The sequence below is a fragment of the Oryctolagus cuniculus genome, chromosome 15 (assembly GCF_964237555.1).
Source record: "Oryctolagus cuniculus chromosome 15, mOryCun1.1, whole genome shotgun sequence".
Classification (NCBI taxonomy): domain Eukaryota; kingdom Metazoa; phylum Chordata; class Mammalia; order Lagomorpha; family Leporidae; genus Oryctolagus; species Oryctolagus cuniculus.
In genome coordinates this window covers 17856643-17876406 of record NC_091446.1, presented here as the reverse complement: position 1 = coordinate 17876406, position 19764 = coordinate 17856643, and the positions used below count along the sequence as shown (strand labels likewise).

Below are 19764 nucleotides of genomic sequence, written 5' to 3'. Positions count from 1 at the left end.
AAAGTTGATGTTGCCACTCTCCAGTGTTGCTTGGGTTTTCACTTGTGTTGGGAGAAGACAAAGCTTGTGACCTGGCACCTGGACATTTCCAGACCCAAGCATCTCCCTCAGCGTGGGGTGTGCCTGCTCCTATAACCCTGAGGGTCAGTTTGCTGTGGTAGTTTTATTCCTGAACTGGCTCATGTTGCTCCATTAAAATTCCCTCAGAGTAGAGGAGAAAAAACATTTCAAAATCTGGATTGGGAGTGGGTCGCAGTGGGTACCATTAGAAATTGAATGAAGCTTTAGGTTTCTTTTTCATTTTCTCTCTGATTTATAGAGGAGAAAGCAAAATCAGACATGCTAACAGGGATTCTCAAGTATGGGACCTCAGGACTACTAGGCTGTCCAGGTGAGCTGTATCCCTGACTATGGACCAGACTCCAAAGGGGACGCTCTGCTCAATGACCTATCCTGGGCCCTGGGCCCCTCTCCCAGACCACAGGCCAATGGGTGGGCCATCAGAGGGGTTAGCTAGGGGTGCTGTGTTCAACCTTGCAATCTGAAGTGGTCAAGCCACACCCAAATCAAGGGCAAAACCACCATAAAGCACCAAAGTCAGTCTGGATGAGTTCAGACAATACCAAACTCCTTGGTAAGGATTCCAGGGACTGGGGATCTCAGCAGGCTCCAGCAGGACCCCTGCCCCTCCCCTTCCTCCCAGGTCTCTTCTGTAGCATGGCCTGAACTCAGGGAAAGGTCTTGCAGGTACCTGATTACTTTCTGACGGCTGTCATAACGCAGGAAAGGGAGGAAAAGGGAGCCATTTCCAAATTTCTGTAGGGCATAGACTGAGTAATCCATGAGCCTTTGTCCCTGGGAGTCTACAAACACAGGGCCAGTGATTCCTAGAGAGACAGCAGATTGCAAAAGGGAAAAAGGAGAGAGCAAGACTCGTTGCGCAAGATACCAGCCCATCCCACCTTGAATCAACAGAACTCCCAGCCCCAACAGCCATGTCAGGTGTCTGCCACTTCAGGGAATCTGGGACAGGTTCACAGGGGGTGGCTAAAGGACAGAGATGGTTCAGAGGCGGCATTCTTGTAGCGGTCAACAGCCACATTGGGCAGACAGGTGTGCTTTGCTAGGCTGATATTTCAAAAACCACCCAGCATTTAAAAAGTAAGCAGTTTTCAGTTAATGTCACATAAAACCTCAGGTTTTTGCTTCTCTTCAACAATAAGAGGGCTCAGGGACATGCTTCCTTCAGTCCCTGCCACCTTTCCCACCCCTCCCCTGCAGGTGCCAGCTCCATCCTCAGGACGGGCCTGGCCCTCCTGGTTTGGCTGTGCACTGGGGCGTTGGCAGGACACTCAGTCCTGGCTCCTGTGGTCTTTCTTCTTGTTTAGGGTGTGCTCAGCTCACATCAGAGGCATCGGAGGAGAGAATGAGGCAGTGCTGCCCATGCTGGCTCACGTGTTCTGACAAAGGACCCTTTCCTCACTGCTTTGGTCCTACTGGGGAGGGGACACTAAGTGACCATTTATGAGGTGTGGCTCACGGTGAGTTTACACATCTGGTCCCAGTTACCTCTGCAGACTGGGCACCATCAGCTGCTCCTACAAGTGGGTCTTTTTTTTTTTCTGACAGGCAGAGTGGACAGTGAGAGAGAGAGACAGAGAAAAAGGTCTTCCTTTGCCGTTGGTTCACCCTCCAATGGCCGCCGCGGCCGGCGTGCTGCGGCTGGTGCACCGCGCTGATCCGATGGCAGGAGCCAGGTACTTCTGGTCTCCCATGGGGTGCAGGGCCCAAGCACTTGGGCCATCCTCCACTGCACTCCCTGGCCACAGCAGAGAGCTGGCCTGGAAGAGGGGCAACCGGGACAGAATCCGGCGCCCTGACCGGGACCAGAACCCGATGTGCCGGCGCCGCAAGGCGGAGGATTAGCCTAGTGAGCCGTGGAGCTGGCTACAAGTGGGTCTTAAAGTCCCTGTTCAAAGGCAGGGAGGGGCGGAGTTGGCACACACACACACACACACACACACACACACACAGGGCCCCACTGCTCCCAGCATGCCACACTGCACAAAAGGCAGGGCTCCCATTCTTAAGTTTTATTCTTGATGGGATCGATTTGAAGGCAGCTGTGGGAGAGACTTCCTGAAGAGAGGGGTAGGATATGGTTCCCCGGGGCCTCCCCACCGGTGCAGGCAGCTTCCTGGACAAACAGGATGCGTAGAAGGCGGCACTGGGGGGGTGCTGGCCCCAGCCTCCCTGGCGCAAGAACATACTCTCCAAAAGGTTGTTCTAAGGCTCAGTGTCAGCCCCAGCAGCTCAAAGCCTCCAGACAATGCCCTCCCCCACAGTCAAACCACATACCCCGCCACGCGCTCTGCCCGGAGCCTTTCCATACGTTGACCAGCCGGCGCCCGTCCAGGAAATCTCCCCCGGCCTTCACCATCTCCCTCACTGTCCAAGCATAGAGCAAGACGGCATCATGGAGGTAGGCGGAGTAGGGGCTCACCTTCAATGGGAGAAGCAAGTGCGGCGTTCCCAGAGGCCCATGGGCCCCATGCACTGTGTGGGCAGGGGGAACGTCTCCTCATCCTTTGCAGTGTGGAAATAGCACCAGGTCCTCTGCATCCCTCAGAGAGACGAGGGCCCACCCACACCCAGGCCCGTGCAGTGGCGTGGAAATATCACAGCCCTCACTTTTCCTCGGGACACCTTATTTTCTCAGTTTAGTCAGTGTTACAGCAGGGAGGGAGACTGGTGGAGACAAAAAGGATAGACTCGGAGCCAGGCTGACTGTGCTACTGTCAGGCTGTGAGATCAGGCTAAGTTCCACGGCCGCTCTGAATCTCAGCTCACTCAGTTACAAGATGGGGCTAAAACCACTGCTTTGCTGAGTAGGGCAATAGTTCAATGAGGCAGAATAGACACACTATCTATTGCAGTACCTGGTCCATAGTAGGTCTTCAATACGTGTTCTACTGGTCTCATCAATAAAATACAAGGGCCTACTAAGCACCAGGCCCTGTTCTACAGCAGCTGGCACACAGCTGACCCTTAGCCGATTGTTCCCCAGATATTAGTTGATTGATCATCTTGCCTTGTTTGGGATCCACAATCAGTCCATTCAATCCTAATCAAAGTCCCTCTTCTCAGAGCCAGTTGTCGCCTTAGGGCTCAGTTTGGCCCCAAGCTGGAACTAGCGCTAGTTCTGGCCAATGGCCTCTCTAGAAAAAGTCTGGTGTGAGCCGTGCATCCTCGCTTGCAATGCTTAGGTCTGTGCTACCACGGCCTTCATTTAGTAACTCGAGACCCCTTTGTGGTCCTGGGGTATAAATTTCACAAGAGGGCATCAAACCAGTGCTTCTTTGGGGCGGTGGAAGGTGGGGCAGTGTGTGTATGAGTGTGTGTGTGTGTGTGTGTGTGTGTGTACACAAATAGGGCCAGAGAAGGCTGGATGGGGTCCATGGGCAGGGAGCCCCCATATCAGACCTGTGCCTCGGAGGAAAGGGAACTTTGGAAGGGCGGCCTCCTGAGCCTTCGGTAGACTTCTTTCCAAAAACCTTCGTCTCCTGGGCCTTCTCCATAGGAGCTGAGGGCGACAAGATACACCGACTCGTAGACTTTTGGGAAGTGTGTCACCTTCTGATTCACCAATATCTCCTTCCAAAAACTGTCCTGAAAAGTGATCAAATAAATGTCGGGGTGGGAACTTGGCACAGCAATAAAGACACCACGTCGGACGCCCACATCCCGTATCACAGCTCTGCTCCCAATTCCAACTTCCATCTAATGAGCACCCTGGGAGGCAGCAGGTAACGGCACAAGTGCTTGCGTCCCTGCCACCAATGTGGAAGACTCAGATGGAGTCACGACTCCTGGCTTTGGCCTGGCCCAGCCTCTACTGTTGAGGGCTGCCGGGGAGTGAACCAGTATAAGACAGATCTCTGTGTCTGTGTCTCTGTCTCTCTGTGTGTGCGTGTGTCTCTCTCTGCCTATAAAATAAATATTTAAAAAGAAAAACAAGTGTCACCAGTCTGTAGGAGATAAACTGAGCAACAAATCTGTGTTCAGGGCAATGCTGCGCTTACATCGCTATGTTGTAGACCTTGCAAATGCAGGGGTTCCAGAAGGCCTGCAATACAAAGTCCATGTTTTCTAGGTTGTGTATGAGCGGTGGGAAGGCAGCCAAAAATATGAAATCAAAACACACTGGAGTATCAGTCCACTAAGACACAGGAAGCATAGCTTCCAGCAGTAGGTGCAAAAGCCGGAAAAGCCTAAGCTTTTTACTCATTTTCAGTTTTCTCCTGGTGACTGAATTGCCTTGTTGTCATCATTATTACCTATAGTATTACTATATAACTAGTGTATACGCATTCGTTGTGCATGTGAGTGTGTATACACAGACAAGTGTAGAAAGCAGCATCTCTGGAGTCTCCCTATTGCTCCCTCTCATCCCACCCTAAGAAGTGTTCAAGCACTACAAGCATGAACAGAGGGGTGTGTGTGTGTGTGTGTGTGTGTGCACATTTGGCATAAATGATATTGCACTACACTGTTGTTGTGCAGCTTGATGTTTCTTCTTCCCCACTTAAACCTATGTTGGGAATGCTTCTATAGAATGGATTTATGCTATTCTTTATCAAAGAGTAGGAATTCAATTGCATGGACTTGGGTGCTGTATTTTTACTTCTATCTTTCTTCTGCCACTACAAATCAATTAGAATTGGATCATCAAGAATTTGGGGAAGGGGAGAGTGTTTAGCCCAGCAGTTAAGAAAACATTCGGGATGCTCACATCCCAGATTGGAGTACTGGGCCCAAACCCTGGTTGCACTCCCAGTTCCAGCTTGCTGCCAATGCACACCCTGGGAGGCATTAGGTGATAGCTGAAGTAGCTGGATCCCTGACACCCATGTGAGACCAGGATTGAGTTCCCAGCTTTGGCCTGGCTTAGCCCTAGCTGTTGTGGGTATTGGGGGAGTGAATCAGCAAATAGGATCTCTCCTCTCTCTCTCTCTCTCTCTCTCTCTCTCCTTCCCATCCTTCCTCCTTCCCTATCAAATAAGTAAAATGAATAATTGTTAAAAGTTAATTTGGGAGAAAGCAACAGGGGGATTGAGAGGGCTTCCCTGAGACTACTAAGAGTGGATCATCTTCTCTTGTCATCTCCTTGACAGCAGAGGTGAGGGGAAAATGAAAAGAAAGAGGAGTGGGTAGCAAAGGCCAGGGAAGTAGGGGGATGCTGGGGAAAGCCTGGCCTGTATCTAGGATTCCAGCTGCCTACAAAAAGCAATCAGAGGTGCTATGTGGAGACCTGAACTACTTCAGGATAAAGAAAGAGAAATCTGGGACTTGTTATACACCTGACTTTCTTCTCTTCTACCCCATTTCAACTTCTTATGATAGTACAAGGCTTTCTCACTTTAGAAAGCTGAAACTTCTAGAAAACTCACACAGTGTGTTCCTAGCTGAAGGCAAGCAGCTGCCGTATATGCCTGCAGAGCAATGTGGTGGTTCCATATGCAGACACTGGAGCCAGCCTCCTGGGTTTGAAAACTAGCTTTCCTTCTTGTTAGCCATGTGGCTCTAAGCAAGTTATTTTACCTCAGTTTCCACTTCTGTAGAACGAGGATAATAAAAACATCTATGCGATAGAGTGATTGTGAGTTGAAATGAGCTTTAATATATGAAAACCTCACACTGGGGGGCAACACTGTGACAAAGTGAGTGTAGCTGCCACCTGCAGTGCCAGCATCTCATATAGGCACTGGTTCAAGTCCTGGCTGCTCCACTTCTATCCAGCTCTCTGCTGTGGCCCAGGTGAACAGTAGAAGATGGCCTAAGTCCTTGGGCCCCTGCACCCGTGTGGGAGACCTGGAAGAAGCTCCAGGGTCCAGGCTTCAGATCGGCTCAGCTCCAGACATTACAGCCATTTCGGGAGTGAACCAGCAGATGGAAGACCTCTCTCTTGCTCTATCTGCCTCTGCCTCTGTAACTCTGCCTTTCAAATAAATAAATACATCTTAAAATAAATAAATCTTTTTAAAAATTCCTCACAGTGGAACCTAGCACCCGACACATCCTCCATCAGGCCGAATGCTATGGAGTGATGGACGAAGACTCAGAGTCCAAAAGACCCAGTTTGGAATGAAGTTATGCCACCAGCGAGCACTGAGTGCTTCGGGAAGGGACCTCACCTGTCCCAGCCTTGGTTTTTCTATCTCTGAGTTGGAGCTAATTACGTACCACCCAAAGCCATAGCAGATCGAAAGAACAAGAATACACATGGGGCCGGAGCGGTGGTGCAGCGGGTTAACACCCTGGCCTGAGGTGCCCGCATCCCATAGGGATGCCGGTTCAAAACCCGGCTGCTCCACTTCAGATCCAGCTCTCTGCTATGGCCTGAGAAAGCAGTGGAAGCCCAGGTCCTTGGGCCCCTGCTCTCACATGGGAGACCTGGAGGAGGCTCCTGGCTCTTGGCTTTGGATCGATGCAGCTCCGGCCATTGCGGCCAGTTGGGGAGTGAACCACTGGATGGAAGACCTCTCTCTCTCTCCCTCTGCCTTTCCTCTCTCTGTGTGGCTCTTTCAAATAAATTAAATAAATCTTAAAAAGAAAAAAGAATGCATGTGAACAATGCATGTCATATCTGCGTCACAGGGCTACCGGGAGATAGAGTACAACAATGGATGTAAGATGTGTAGCTCGGTACTTGCAGTAAGCACATGGGATTTCAGACATTCCTGTCATTACAAAGACTCAAACTCCTACACATTGCTTCACCGCACCAGTATGTTGGTCCCTCCAAGCCTTTGCTATGGCTCCAACTGGGAGGTGGCTTAGAGGAAAAAGAAGTGAGAACCACTTGTGTTTGGGAGTCCAGTGGGAAGGCTGCAGCCCCCTGGAAGAAATGAGAGTTCTTATGGTGGTGTTTGCAGAGGGCAGAGGCCAGGCTCTGCCACCAGCCAACACCATTCAAGGCCTGGCTTGGCCTCTCGTGATCTATGCAAAAGAACCCTCAGTAAGTTCTTTCAGATTTAAGAGGAGGACACAAGTGGGGCTGGCACTGTGGTATAGTAAGCTGGGCCTCTGCCTGTGGCACCAGCATCCCACATGGGCACCGGTTCAAATCCAAGCTGCTCCACTTCCAATCCAGCTCTCTGCTTGTAGCCTGGGAAGGCAGTGGAAGATGGCCTAAGCGCTTGGGCCCCTGCACCCACGTGGGAGACCTGGAGGAAGCTCCTGGCTTCAGATTGGCCCACCTCCAGCCATTGTAGCCATTTGGGGAGTGAACCAGTGGATGGAAGATCTTTCTCTCCTCAAATAAATAAATAAAATCTTTAAAAAAAGAGGACTCACATGTGCCTACTCATGGGATTATAGAGTACACAGTGAGTTAACACATCCCAGGCCATAGCAGGTGTTCTGTGCTTATTACCTCTCACCACCAGGGCCATGTGGTTATCACCAGCACCCACCTCCAGGGGCTGCAAAATGATGAAGACAAATTCTCCTGTAGGGAGGCCCAGGTTCTCTGCAGCCATCAGAATAATTCTTGCATCCTCTGAATTGCAGATTAAGATGATAACTATAACAAAGGAAACAGGGTCAGCCCTTTGCACATGTTTGAGCACTCACAAGCCTAGGGGCCGGCACTGTGGCATAGTAGGTTGGGCCTCCGTTTGCAGCATCAGCATCCCATTGTGGGCACCTGTTTGAGTCCCAGCTATTCCACTTCTGATCCAGCTCTCTGCTGGTGGCCTGGAAAAGCAGTTGAAGATGGTTTAAGTCCTTGGGCCCCTGCACCCACGTGGGAGACCAGGAAGAAGCTCCTGGCTCCTGGCTTCAGATCGGATCTGCTCTGGCCATTGCAGCCATTTGGGGAGTGAGTTGGCAGATGGAGGACCTCTTTCTCTGTCTCTTCCTCTCTGTGTCTCTGGCTCTGCCTCTCAACTAAATGAATAACTCCTTTTTAAAAAAAAAAAAAAGTCAAACTTAAAAACACAATTTCAATCTTTTCTACAGTCACAGGTTTGATGCACCACTAGCCACAATATCCAACAGGTAAAAAGTAGAGAGACCAAACAAGGGCTAAAAACAATAATCAAATTGCCGGATGTCCATTTCATTCCCATACATTTTTTGTATTCTATATTAGCTATCACATATCAAAAAAAACATATGGTATTTGTCTTTCTGGGACTGGCTTATTTCACTAAGCATAATGATTTTCAGTTACATCCATTTTAAAAGATAGGAAATGTCTTTGCAAAATTAAGGGGAAAAAGAAAGGAAGGAAGGCTGGACCGAGGGAAGGAGAGAGGGAGGGAAGGAAATACGGTTATCTTAGAATTGCACCTATGAAATACATGAACTCGGTCCTCTGTATATTAATAAAAGAAATTTTAAAGTCAAGCCTAAAGCCACTCTAAATGAAATGCAGACTTTCTCTTCCCTGAGCATGCTTGAAAAATAGGATTGCTGAGCTATTCCCAGAGTACGTACTTGTCAAACCAAACTTACAACATATGAACTAGTAGACCCAAAATCTTTACTGTGCCTGCCACCACCTCCCCATCCCCAACCAACACATGAGTCGCTAAGTTTGAGATCATTTCTTTTGTTTAATTGACTCAAAAAGCAAAGGAGCAAATCTGGCTTGTGACTCACCTGCCACACAGCAGTTAGAGGAGTTCCCAGAGGATCCAAAGTCAAGGGCACTGGGACTTTCTGAGTTAGGGTGGGGGTGGGGAACAAGTAGGCCATGGCACTTCTTTTCATCATCATGTCACAGACACACACATGAGGCTATGATTTAGCTTTTTAATTAAGTAAATTATAATCTGCTCCACTAAGTTCCAGCCATGTGCCAGTACCACACTGGGCTCGGGGTGCAGCAGAGAGCAAGGCAGAAAGAGGAATCACAGTCAGACACAGGCTATAGGAGAGGAGATGGAAGTGTTCCTTCAAGAGTCGGACTAGGGACCGGTGCTGTGGCATAGCAGATAAAGCTACCGCCTGCTGTGCCAGCATCCCATATGGGCACCAGTTTGAGTACCGGCTGCTCTACTTCTGATCCAGCTCTATGCTATAGCCTAGGAAAGCAATAGAAGATGGCCCAAATCCTTGGGCCCCTGCACCTGTGTGGGAGACCCAGAAGAAGCTCCTGGCTCCTGGCTTCGGATCGGCACAGCTCTAGCCATTCTGGCCATCTTGAGAGTGAACCAGTGAATGGAAGTCTCTCTCTCTCTCTCCCTCTCTCTCTCTCTCTCCCTGCCTCTGCCCCTCTGTATAACTCTGCCTTTCAAAGTTAGTGAGGGGGAAAGGGGACATCGTGAAATGGACAGTGGAGGGAAAAACAACTCCGGATGGAGCAGTCAGAGAAGGTCTCTCTGGGAAGGCCAGTCTGGAAAGATGAGAGGAAGCTACCCATGGAAAGAACACTGGCTGAGTAGGTGGCACTCCAGGCCCAGGAATCAGAAAGGCTCAGAGTCCTGGGCCCAGAGAGAGCACACTGTCTTTGAAATACAGGAGAGTCAGTTCTTGCTAAAAGGTAGAGCTTTATACGCATCATCACAAACATAACTGCTGGCCTATGTTGACCACCCGCTTGTTCAGACACGATGCTAAGAACTCACAGGCAGCACCTTCTTTAATCTGCGTCTTCCTATGAGATAGGTAGGATGATTGTCACTGTTTTGCACAAAAGGTATATGAGGCACAGAGAGGTTCAGGTACTTGACCAGGGACACACAGTGTCAGAAGCTACAATCAAATCTATATCTTTCTGTCTCCAAAGCCCAGGTTCTGAACAACTGCCAAAGTCCAGGACCCTGCCCACCTGGAAAAGGCTTCCAGAACTTGCACTGTCTAACACCATGATGTCTGAGATTTCACTTTGGACAAAAAAAATGTGGCGATGATAGCAAGCCAAGAAGGAAGTTGTTTTTGTGTGCCATGAATTTTATATCATTGTTTCTACCGGGGTTTTATACCCATAGGAAAATGAAGCATTCTGTGTCTTTCAGACAATCAGTTTGTATCTGTTGTTTCTCCAAATAAAAGCATCAAGAGTGTCTTTCTCACTTACCCCTGGTGAGTGATGACATGTTCCTAAGAGCCTCTTGAAGGAGGGCCGGGTTATTGCTGGCGTATCTCATCCTGGCAGTGATCGTGAAATTGGATTTGAGTTTGTTCTCTACAACCCTCCATAACTCATCCACTCCATCCTGGAACGCAGCCCCAGAGTGGCCTCCAAACATCCCAATGTGTCTCCAGCCCAGGTACTGGAGAGTCTGCTGGAGCACATCACCAATTTGCTGCTGGGGCGGCACAAGTCTCACACAGGTGTCGTATAGGAAGTGGTTCTCCAGTTTCGCCATTTGTCCGACAAAGTCAAACATGGGGATGTTCCACTCAGAGGCCAGCAAACCAATAACCTGGAAGGCAACCAAAAGAACGTCTTTCATATTTGACTTCATTCAACACTCAGACCCCACTGTAAGTTATCAACATAAGCCTTGGATTTGGAGAGTCTAGGGGTCATACTGGACTCTGTCTTTTGTAATATTCATGATCATATCTTTGGTCCAACTTGTAGACACAAGACCTCAGAGGACAAGGATAGCACAAGCTAGTATTTATTGAGCTCTTATCATGTGCCGAGCACTTGAAGAACTTACATGTATCATTTCAACTTTTGTAACATATCTATGTGGAAGATATTATAATTACACCTTTTTAAAGATAAAAACTTGGAGGTGCAAAGATGTACGGTTTATAGGAAGCAGAGAGAGAAGCAGGCCGTTCAGTTCCAGGGCTCACACTGATAGCTACTCATCATTATTGTCTTTCTTTCTTACCTTGATCCTTATTCATGTCTTAATCATTTTTATTAGGATTCTACAATTTACAAAGAACTCTGGAAACATTGTTCTTAAAGGGGCTCATGGTCTATTACAGCAAATAAGATACCTAAAAATGGCTCTAGAATTAAATACACTCCACAGGATTTATAGACAACAGATTTGCAGGAGTTTAGAGAAGAAATTACCTCTGATTGAGGAATTAGAAATTTGAAGGGTGAGTATGGAGGGGTTAAGAAAGGCTCTGGGAATACAGATTGATTTTGAAGAATGCACAGGCTTTGGACAGCTAGAAATGCATCAAAAGAGAAATTCCAGGAGAGCCAATGTTCAAATTCAGATGTGAACTAATTTTCCAGCACTACTTGTCAGTTCTGCAGTATTTTTGAGTGAGAGCTGTGCTGCTTCTCCCTGTCTACTTTTGCATTGATGCCTCTCAGATGACCTGTTTTATCAATGACCCAAAGACATCAACAAAGTTAATCCATTCATCAGATAAGTGCAAAGCATTCATTTCCTTCATTTGCTTGCTCTGGCTTAATACATTCTTAATACAATACTTCTTTCATTCCCATTTACTTTAAACATCACTGAATAATTTATCATACACTCCTAAGGAAAACCTCCTCAAACAACTGATAGTTTTCTACTTAAAAAATAAAGTATTTGTTTTTTTCTTTGCCTTTCCAAGTCATGTGAATGACAACACAAGACTGAATAATAAGAGTCTATACACAATAGCACCAAGTTCAAACAATCAAGAAGAGGAAGAGGTCTGAGTTGCCTAACAATTATTGATTTAAAAGTCTCTTTAAAGAGAATGTTAACCATTCTAATTATGTGATCCAATCATATCCTTTAAAAAATGGTACTCAAGACCTGCATGGTTATTGTTATAATAATGTGATTCTTATCAAAATTTTATTCAAACTTGTGCCATCATCTTCAAGACCACCCTTTCCAATGGAAACTCCATCAAATTTTCTAGAAGGTTCTGTACTCTACCTCTGCTTCTTCTGGGCATGCTGGTCCAAACAGGGCAGAAATCTGTTGTCTCTGGACCTGATTGATAAAAATAGCAAGAGATTCCTTGGCGCTGCAGGCTGAGTTGGTGTAAGTGAACTCCCAGCTGAAGTTTCCGAAGTCTAGCAGCTCAGAGTTGACCTTGTCCAGGGCAATTGTGAGGCCAGCACCCAGCCTTTGCACACTGAATGGATGGGAGATATCCCAGGGGGCCTGGAATCCCACAATGAGTTTAGTAGCCTCAAGGCACATCACTAGCACACTGGCAAAGAGCACCAGCACCAGTGCTGGGTGGTCAGCATGGCAGTCAACCCCCAAACAGAGTCCAGATTTGAGTGGGACCCTGGGACCTACGTGGGGCTCCATGGACGGCGTCGAATCTTCAGATCACTGCAGCACTCTGAAGGGCTCAGCCTCCTGGCCACTCGTGCCAGGAATTTATATGATAGTACAGTGATTCCCTGAGGGCCACAGCTTACTCCCTAGTCAGTGGCACTAATTAACTGATGTTCTCTCTTTCCAGAGTCCGCCCTAACATGATCTAGGAGCAGCAGGCTTGCAGAAACAGGCCCAGGGAGAGTCAACAACGCCCTGCATTTTGATCCATGATGCCACTGAGAAACTTCATGCTCCTCTATCCCTCCCTACCAATAGAATAAGAAGTATGGGGGCTGACCTTGTGGCACAGTGGGTTAAACCACCACCTGAAATGCCAGCAGCCCTTATTGGAATGCCGGGCGAGTTCCAGCTGCTCCATTTCCAATCCAGCTCCTTGCTAATGCACCAGGGATGACAATGGAAAATCTTCCAGTGCTTGGGCCTCTGTCAGCTATGTTGGAGACCCAGATCAAGTTCTAACCTGGCTTTGGCCTGGGCCAGCCCCCGGACAATAGGGCCATTTGAGGAGTGTACCAATGGATAGATGATTGATCTCTCTCTCTCTCTCCCCCTCTCTCTTCCCCTCATTTCCACCCTCCCTTTCTCTTTCTCTTTAGCTCTGCCTTTCAGGTAAATAAATAAATCTTAAAACAAAAGAATAAGGATCATGGGAACCCCTCAAATGCAATAAGATTGCCTGGGCTGGAAGTCTAACTCCATCACATACAGGCTGTGTGACCCAGAACTTAACTTCCTCTCTCTGTGACTTCATTGCCTCATCTGGAAACTGGAAATAAAACTGTAGTGAGGTCTTCTCCTAAGTGTTATATTGAGTAAAAGACATCAGACATCCTAGTCCTTGTCACAGTGCCTGAGCAAGTTCCCCTCCTTCAGTTTTAGATTTGATGGTAGTAAAGATGATCATAGTAATAGTGATATTTATTATTACCACCTGCTTAATCCATCATATGGGAATGTTTCCTGGAATGAGTGAGACAGAGCCATGAGGTTTACCAACAGCTGGGCATAGTGTTTATCTCTCACTTGGATTTTAGGGAACCATGGTTTGGTTACTGATGGATGAACACTAACCCTCCATCTACACAGGTCAAGGCAAGGAGCTGGGCATGGCTTCGTTGTCTGATGTAGCACAGGGATGGCAGGACATTTTAGAAACCATTGCCATTAGGCCGGCACCACAGCTCATTAGGCTAATCCTCCACCTTGTGGCGCCGGCACACCGGGTTCTAGTCCCGGTCGGGGCGCCGGATTCTGTCCCAGTTGCCCCTCTTCCAGGCCAGCTTTCTGCTGTGGCCAGGGAGTGCAGTGGAGGATGGCCCAAGTGCTTGGGCCCTGCACCCCATGGGAGACCAGGAGAAGTACCTGGCTCCTGCCATCGGATCAGCGTGGTGCGCCGGCCGCAGCATGTCGGCCGCGGCAGCCATTGGAGGGTGAACCAACGGCAAAGGAAGACCTTTCTCTCTCTGTCTCTCTCTCTCACTGTCCACTCTGCCTGTCAAAAAAATAAAATAAAATAAAGGAAAGAAACCATTGCCATTGGGGCTGGTGGTGCCATGGCACAACAGGTTAAGCTGCCACCTGCAGCACTATCATCCCATATGGGCATTGGTTCAAGTTCACCTCCCTGCTAATGCACCTGGGGAAGCAGCAAAGATGGCCCAAGTGCTTGAGCCCCTGTACCCATGTGGGAGACCTGGAAGAAGCTCCTACTTCCATCTGGCCTAGTCCTAGCCATTGCAACTATTATAGGCAGACATACAGGATAAAATTGATCAGGTTTGTGAGCTGAAAGACCATGCCTTCACCACGCCCCCTGTGGGACCTCATGCCCCTACCTGGCTACACCTGTGTGCCCACCTGCCAATCAGACTAATCAACCACTTCCCTTTGGAAGTGGATTAAAGGCCTGGGATACAGTGGGCCCAGTCCTTTTTTGGCCTTTTGCCTCTTTCGCCATTGAGGGTCCTTGCTGCCCTGTGCCTTCAGGTACATGGCCTTCGGGCCACCTGCCCCATGCTTTCTGGCCTGCATGCTCCTCCACATAGCTGGCTCCTGGTGCTCTGTATGAATCCAAATTTCTCTCTCTCTTTTAGATAAGGCCCTCACTCTCTTATGCATTTCTCACGGAACAAAAAGCTTAAGACTCATCATGGAGTCTAGTTTATTTGTGCCAGTATTCAGAATTCTTCTCTGAATATTAGGCAAGAATCCACAAGGCTTATTAATATTCCAAATTTATTAATAAGCATCTGGTAACATAAGTGGTACCAGAAGATGGGACTTCTAAGGGATCTGTCTCTGATAACACAACCTTCTAGGGGGTGAACTGGCACATGGATGCGCTCTCTCTCTCTCTCTCTCTGTAACTCTGCCTTCAAAATAGATTTTTTTAAAGATTTATTTTATTTATTTGAAAGTCAGAGTTACACAGAGAGAGGAGAGGTAGAGAGAGAGAGAGAGGTCTTCCATCCGCTGGTTCACTCCTCAATTGGCCACAACGGCCGGAGCTTCGCCGATCCAAAGCCAGGAGCCAGGAGCTTCCTCCAGGCCTCCCACGTGGGTGCAGGGCCCAAAGACTTGGGCCATCCTGTACTGCTTTCCCAGGCCATAGCAGAGAACTGGATTGGAAGTGGAGCAGCCAGGTCTCGAGCCGGCATCTACATGGGATTTACCCACTATGCCACAGCGCCAGCCCGCAAAATAGATTAAAAAAAAAAAAAAAGTTGAATTCCCACCCACTGTGGGCTTTCTGGCAGGAAAGGGGATTAGGTAATTGGTGCAGCAGAGCTTGTTCTAAGGACTACCTGCTCCAGTCTCTGCTAATAGTAAGAAGTCCAGACGCCAGGGCCCCCATCTCAGACTCTCCACACCGAAATGTACTGGAGCTGCTCTGGGAAGCTGCATTTAACAGGACCCCACCACATACCCTTCAGCACACGGAGGCTGGGGAACCCTGCCTAGAGTAAAGGGATGCAAAGACAAGCCAGTAGCTATTCCCTACTTACCTTCCTGAAGTAGCAAGTGCCCAGAGTGGGATTAGACAGCCTTGGCTCTGTCCTGTCTCAGAGGCCATTTCTAAACCTATGCATTATAGAGGTCACTTCTCCAAACCAAATTCATCATCAGTACTGCTTCCTCTCTGAGCTTCAGTTTCTCTCCTCTGCTAGCACAGTTAGAGTTCATGTGCAAAATCACCCGATTCCAGGGGCAGGCATTTGGTACAGCAGTTGAGTCACCACTGGGGAGGCCCACATCCTCTATTGCAATACCTGGTTCAAGCACCAGCTACTACACTTCCAATCCAGCTTCCTACAATGCACACCCTGGGAGGCAGCAGATGTGGCTCCAGGCCCTGAGTCCCTCTTACCTACATGGGAGACCGGGATGGAGTTACAAGCTCCTGGCTTTGACCTAGCTCAGTTCTGGCCATGATGGGCGTTTGGGAAGTGAACCTATAGATGAAAGATCTCCTCTCCTCTGTTCCTCTCTCCTGTTCAAATACAATGAAAATAAGCCTTTTTAAAAAAAGATTTATTTATTTGAAAGAGAGAGTTACAGAGAGGCAGAGGCAGAGAAAGAGAGAGAGGTCTTCCATCTGCTGGTTCACTCCCCAGATGGCAGCAACAGCTAGAGCTGAGCGGATCCAAAGCCAGGAGCCAGGAGCTTCTTCCAGGTCTCCCATGTGGCTGCAGGGGCCCAAGGACTTGGGCCATCTTCTACTGTTTTTTCCAGGACACAGCAGAGCATGGGATTGGAAATGGAACAGCCGGGACCCAAACCGGTGCCCATATGGGATGCTGTCACTGCAGGCCACAGCTTTACCTGCTATGCCACGGTGCCATCCCTGAAAAGAAAAAATTTTTTTAGAAAAAAAAAATTCCCTGAGTCCAGAGAAGCCTTCACTATTTGTATACAGAATTCCATGGATCTTTTCTGCTCAGATGCTTACCAATTGTAGGTAACCTGGGGCAACTCCGTTAAATTTGTGTTCCAGTTTCCTCAGTTTCAGCCTGAGCAAATAGTTCCTCTCAGAAGGACTTTGTAAATACATGCCAGTGCTACATGATTACTTAGCATAGCACCGCACATTTAGTAGGAACTCAATAAAGGACACTGCTAATGGGTGTGTCAATGCACAAAGCAGGAAATCAAAACCAAGATCCTAGAAACAATGTGGCATTATCACACACTCTGCATCCCCTCTCCCCCTCCCTGTATAAACTTATTAAAAAATGTACTCCCACTCCTGCTAATTTCTGATTCTGTTTTCAGATACCTTTCAGAGTCTTTGAGGCCAGATGACTGTGTATACATTTCTGTTTGGGGCCTCCACTCTGTCCCTGTTGGGCCTTCGGGCATGCAAGTTGATATTCATCATTATAAGTGTTTTGTGCTCTTAAGGGCTTACAAGTGGGCACAGCTGAAACCGTAAGTAAATATCAATAGCATTTAGTGTTGCTGAGGCTTTAAGAAGCAGACATGGGGCCGGTAGCATGTAAAGCTCTCCAGTATGGGATATAGGCATCCCAAGCAGTGGCTTAAACTGCTGTGCCACAATGCTTGCCCCTAAAAAATGATATTTCAAATGCACATTTATTGACTTTGAAAGACAGCACAATGTATTTTTGTTAATAAGAACACTATAAAACAATATGCATGGCATTCCATTTTAGTTGTCTTTTCAAAAAGCACACAAAGTAGCATAGAAAAGATGGCCTACACCAAACACTGGAAAGAGCTCTCCCTGGGGCACAGGAATCAACAGGTTGATTTTTGTTGCTTTGCTTACCTTAATTTTCATAGTTTTTGCTTTTTTTGCAACAAGGAAGAAAAGTAGATGTTTTAATTTAAAATAAATCCTACATACTTATGAAGAAAAAGCACAGGTTAAACTTAATTTCTTAATTCGGCTAAGCCTTAATTCCTCAGGTCAGAGGGCCTCACACTGGCTGGGCCCTCAGACTCCTAGAAACCTGCCTTACCTCCACGGGTCCCAGTTACTCTCTGCGGAGCTCAGCCACTTGCGTTCCCCCATTGTCCTCAGAGGAAGAGAGCGACAGGGCTGCACAGGTACCACTTGTGGCTGAAAAGCCGCTGCCATCATTACAGGCCCAATTTATGGGGTGCACTTGCGCCATTACAGTACAAAGTCCTGACGTGAAACCCAGGCAGGTAGAAAGAGTCCTAGGGACTGTGGCTGCTGGAGGGAGCACACCTCTCCTCCTGTTGCTTCTCTCAACTTCCTGCCTTCTAGAGAATTCTCATACTTACAGATTTCCAGTACAGTGGTGGTCGGAAGGGGCCACCTTGTTTAATCTGATGATAACTTGGAACAAAAGTAGTCTGGCCTTGGTTCCTCATGTCCGTGGGGGAGCTCTTTATCCCATCTCTTTCCTAAAGAGGCTTTGCCTGATTTACGACCTCCTTCACGATGACCAGACTAGACCATAACAAGATACAGGACCAGCTGTTCAGCATCCGAGATCAGATAAGATCGGCTGTATCCAGGATAGCGTGGTGTTGGTGACACCTGTAGCGTGTTTCTAACTGCTCTTCCCTTCCTGCTTGCCACCTGCTTCCTTTCAATTTCTAAATTAGTGGTCTCTTCGAGTTTGGAGGGAAAGTGAAGCTTTGGGATATGTGGCTTCTCCCTTCTCTGGGAGAGAGGAGCGAGTTGGATAAGAGTGCTGGGTTCACCTGCCGTACAATGAGATGGATTTGGAATTGCCTGGAGGGAGAGGTTGGGGGAGTGCCTCTCACACTTCAGGCCACACTCAGTCAATACAACTGTACTGAGCGTGGGTTTCCTATCTCTAAAGTGGAGAAATAGCTTGAGGACAGACCCCTCTGCCCATGCCTGCTTCTTGCCCTGAGATCCCGGGCTCCCGATGGATCCCTAACTAACTGAGTACTCCTGGGTGGCTTACTTGGGGATGGCAGCAGGTGTCTCTTCAAGGTCTGCTTTGTAGGTTCCCAGAGGGTCATTCCTGAAGGTAGGGCACACCTTGCACTGACCGCTCCAGAAATAAGAGCAGGTCAAACCGTCTACATCCATCGGGATGTGAGCTTCAGACTCCATGTTGTGTTTTCTGATGACGAAACTGCCACGAAGCAAAGCTGGAGGGAGCAAATAAAAGTCAAAGTGGAAGTGGGAGATCACGTGCTTTAGGTCCCCAACAAAGTGAACTCCTGGGGATTCGAACGCCATTCCTTTAGGTAACCGCGCATGCAGGGCTTCTAGAAAGCTGAACATGTGCCACTGGCCTTGGGTGACCAATGAGAACACGCTGCTCTTGTTTCTGAAAAGATCTGTACAAGGGCATCTCCTCTGTCTGCTGTGTGCTCCATCTCTCTAGTACTTAGCACTCAACTGGACTCTCCCTCACCCCTATTTGCACAAAATGGAGCCTTTGACACCTGAGCAGTTGCTTTTAGAGATATGGGGTTCACATTGGATGGAGGACCTCTCTCTCTCTCTCTGCCTCTGCCGCTGCCTCTCTGTAACTCTAAATTTCAAATAAAAAAATAAATCTTTAAAAAAAAAGAGAGAGATGGGGTTCAAATCAGTACTCTCCACAGTAAGCTTTGCCACAAGCTGCCAATGTCATCTCAAACCAGATTGCCGAACATTTATTTCATAGTCTGACTTACCTTCCAGGTGACTGCTCTTCTCCCAACAACATCTTAGCATGAACAGCAATAACCTCCAGGAAGTCATGGGGAGAAGGGCAGCCACCTGCTCCAGGTACTCAGTCTTCAAAGACACTTCATGGGGCGAGTGTCATGGCACAGTGGGTTAAGCTGATGCTTGCAACACCAGCACAGAGGAAGATGGCCCAAGTACTTGGGTCCCTGCCACCCATGTGGGAGACCCAGATGGAGTTCAAGTCTCCTAGATTCACTCTAGCCATTGCATCCATTTGGGGAGTGAACCAATGGATGGAAGACCTCTCTCTCGTTCTCGTGCTCTCTCACGCTCTGTCTCCCGTTCTCTCCCTGCCTTGTAAATAAAAAAAAAAAAAAAAAGACACATCATGACATGATTAATGGTCAACAGTGCTGTCACTCCCAAGCCTCTTTGCATAACATTTTAGGCTCCCCAAGCACACCCTTGTTGTCACAAACATTGCATGAATAAAGAATAAAGAATATGCTGAAATTCACCTTTCTCTGGTGAGGAGATGCTGAAACCCATGAGAATATGCTTCTCCTTCTGCGCCAGTCTGCGACCTGTGTGTCAGCAGGCTTGGCAACTGGCCACTTCTCTCTGGTGGGCAGACATCCAGAGCCAGCCAGGCAGGATGTCCCTTGTGCCTCCTCCTCCCCCGTGTGCTTCTTGTCTGGAGAGACCAGAGGCCCTCCCACTTCCTGGCATTTCCTCTCCGCTGTGTGAAGGGATCCCAGCCTGCGAACTAGCTGGGCACGTGGTATGGCTCTCCTCATGCTGTGGGCCAGAGACAAGGCTCCAAAGTAAAGAATG

The 19764-nt window shown here is 48.2% G+C and overlaps 1 protein-coding gene across 1 annotated transcript in view; it reads right to left on the bottom strand.

The window, feature by feature from the left end:
* The window catches only part of LOC100344092 (guanylate cyclase 2G), a 49668-nt gene extending 37417 nt beyond the window's left edge, over positions 1-12251 (bottom strand). Inside the window, exons 1-6 of the mRNA XM_051823695.2 lie at positions 11868-12251; positions 10088-10436; positions 7476-7585; positions 3484-3669; positions 2359-2503; positions 752-887 (exon numbers count right to left, since the gene is read on the bottom strand). Of these exons, the coding sequence (XP_051679655.2) occupies positions 752-887; positions 2359-2503; positions 3484-3669; positions 7476-7585; positions 10088-10436; positions 11868-12251 (1310 nt within the window). The remainder of the gene's footprint in view (positions 1-751; positions 888-2358; positions 2504-3483; positions 3670-7475; positions 7586-10087; positions 10437-11867) is intronic.
* Between the last annotated feature and the right edge of the window lie 7513 nt (positions 12252-19764).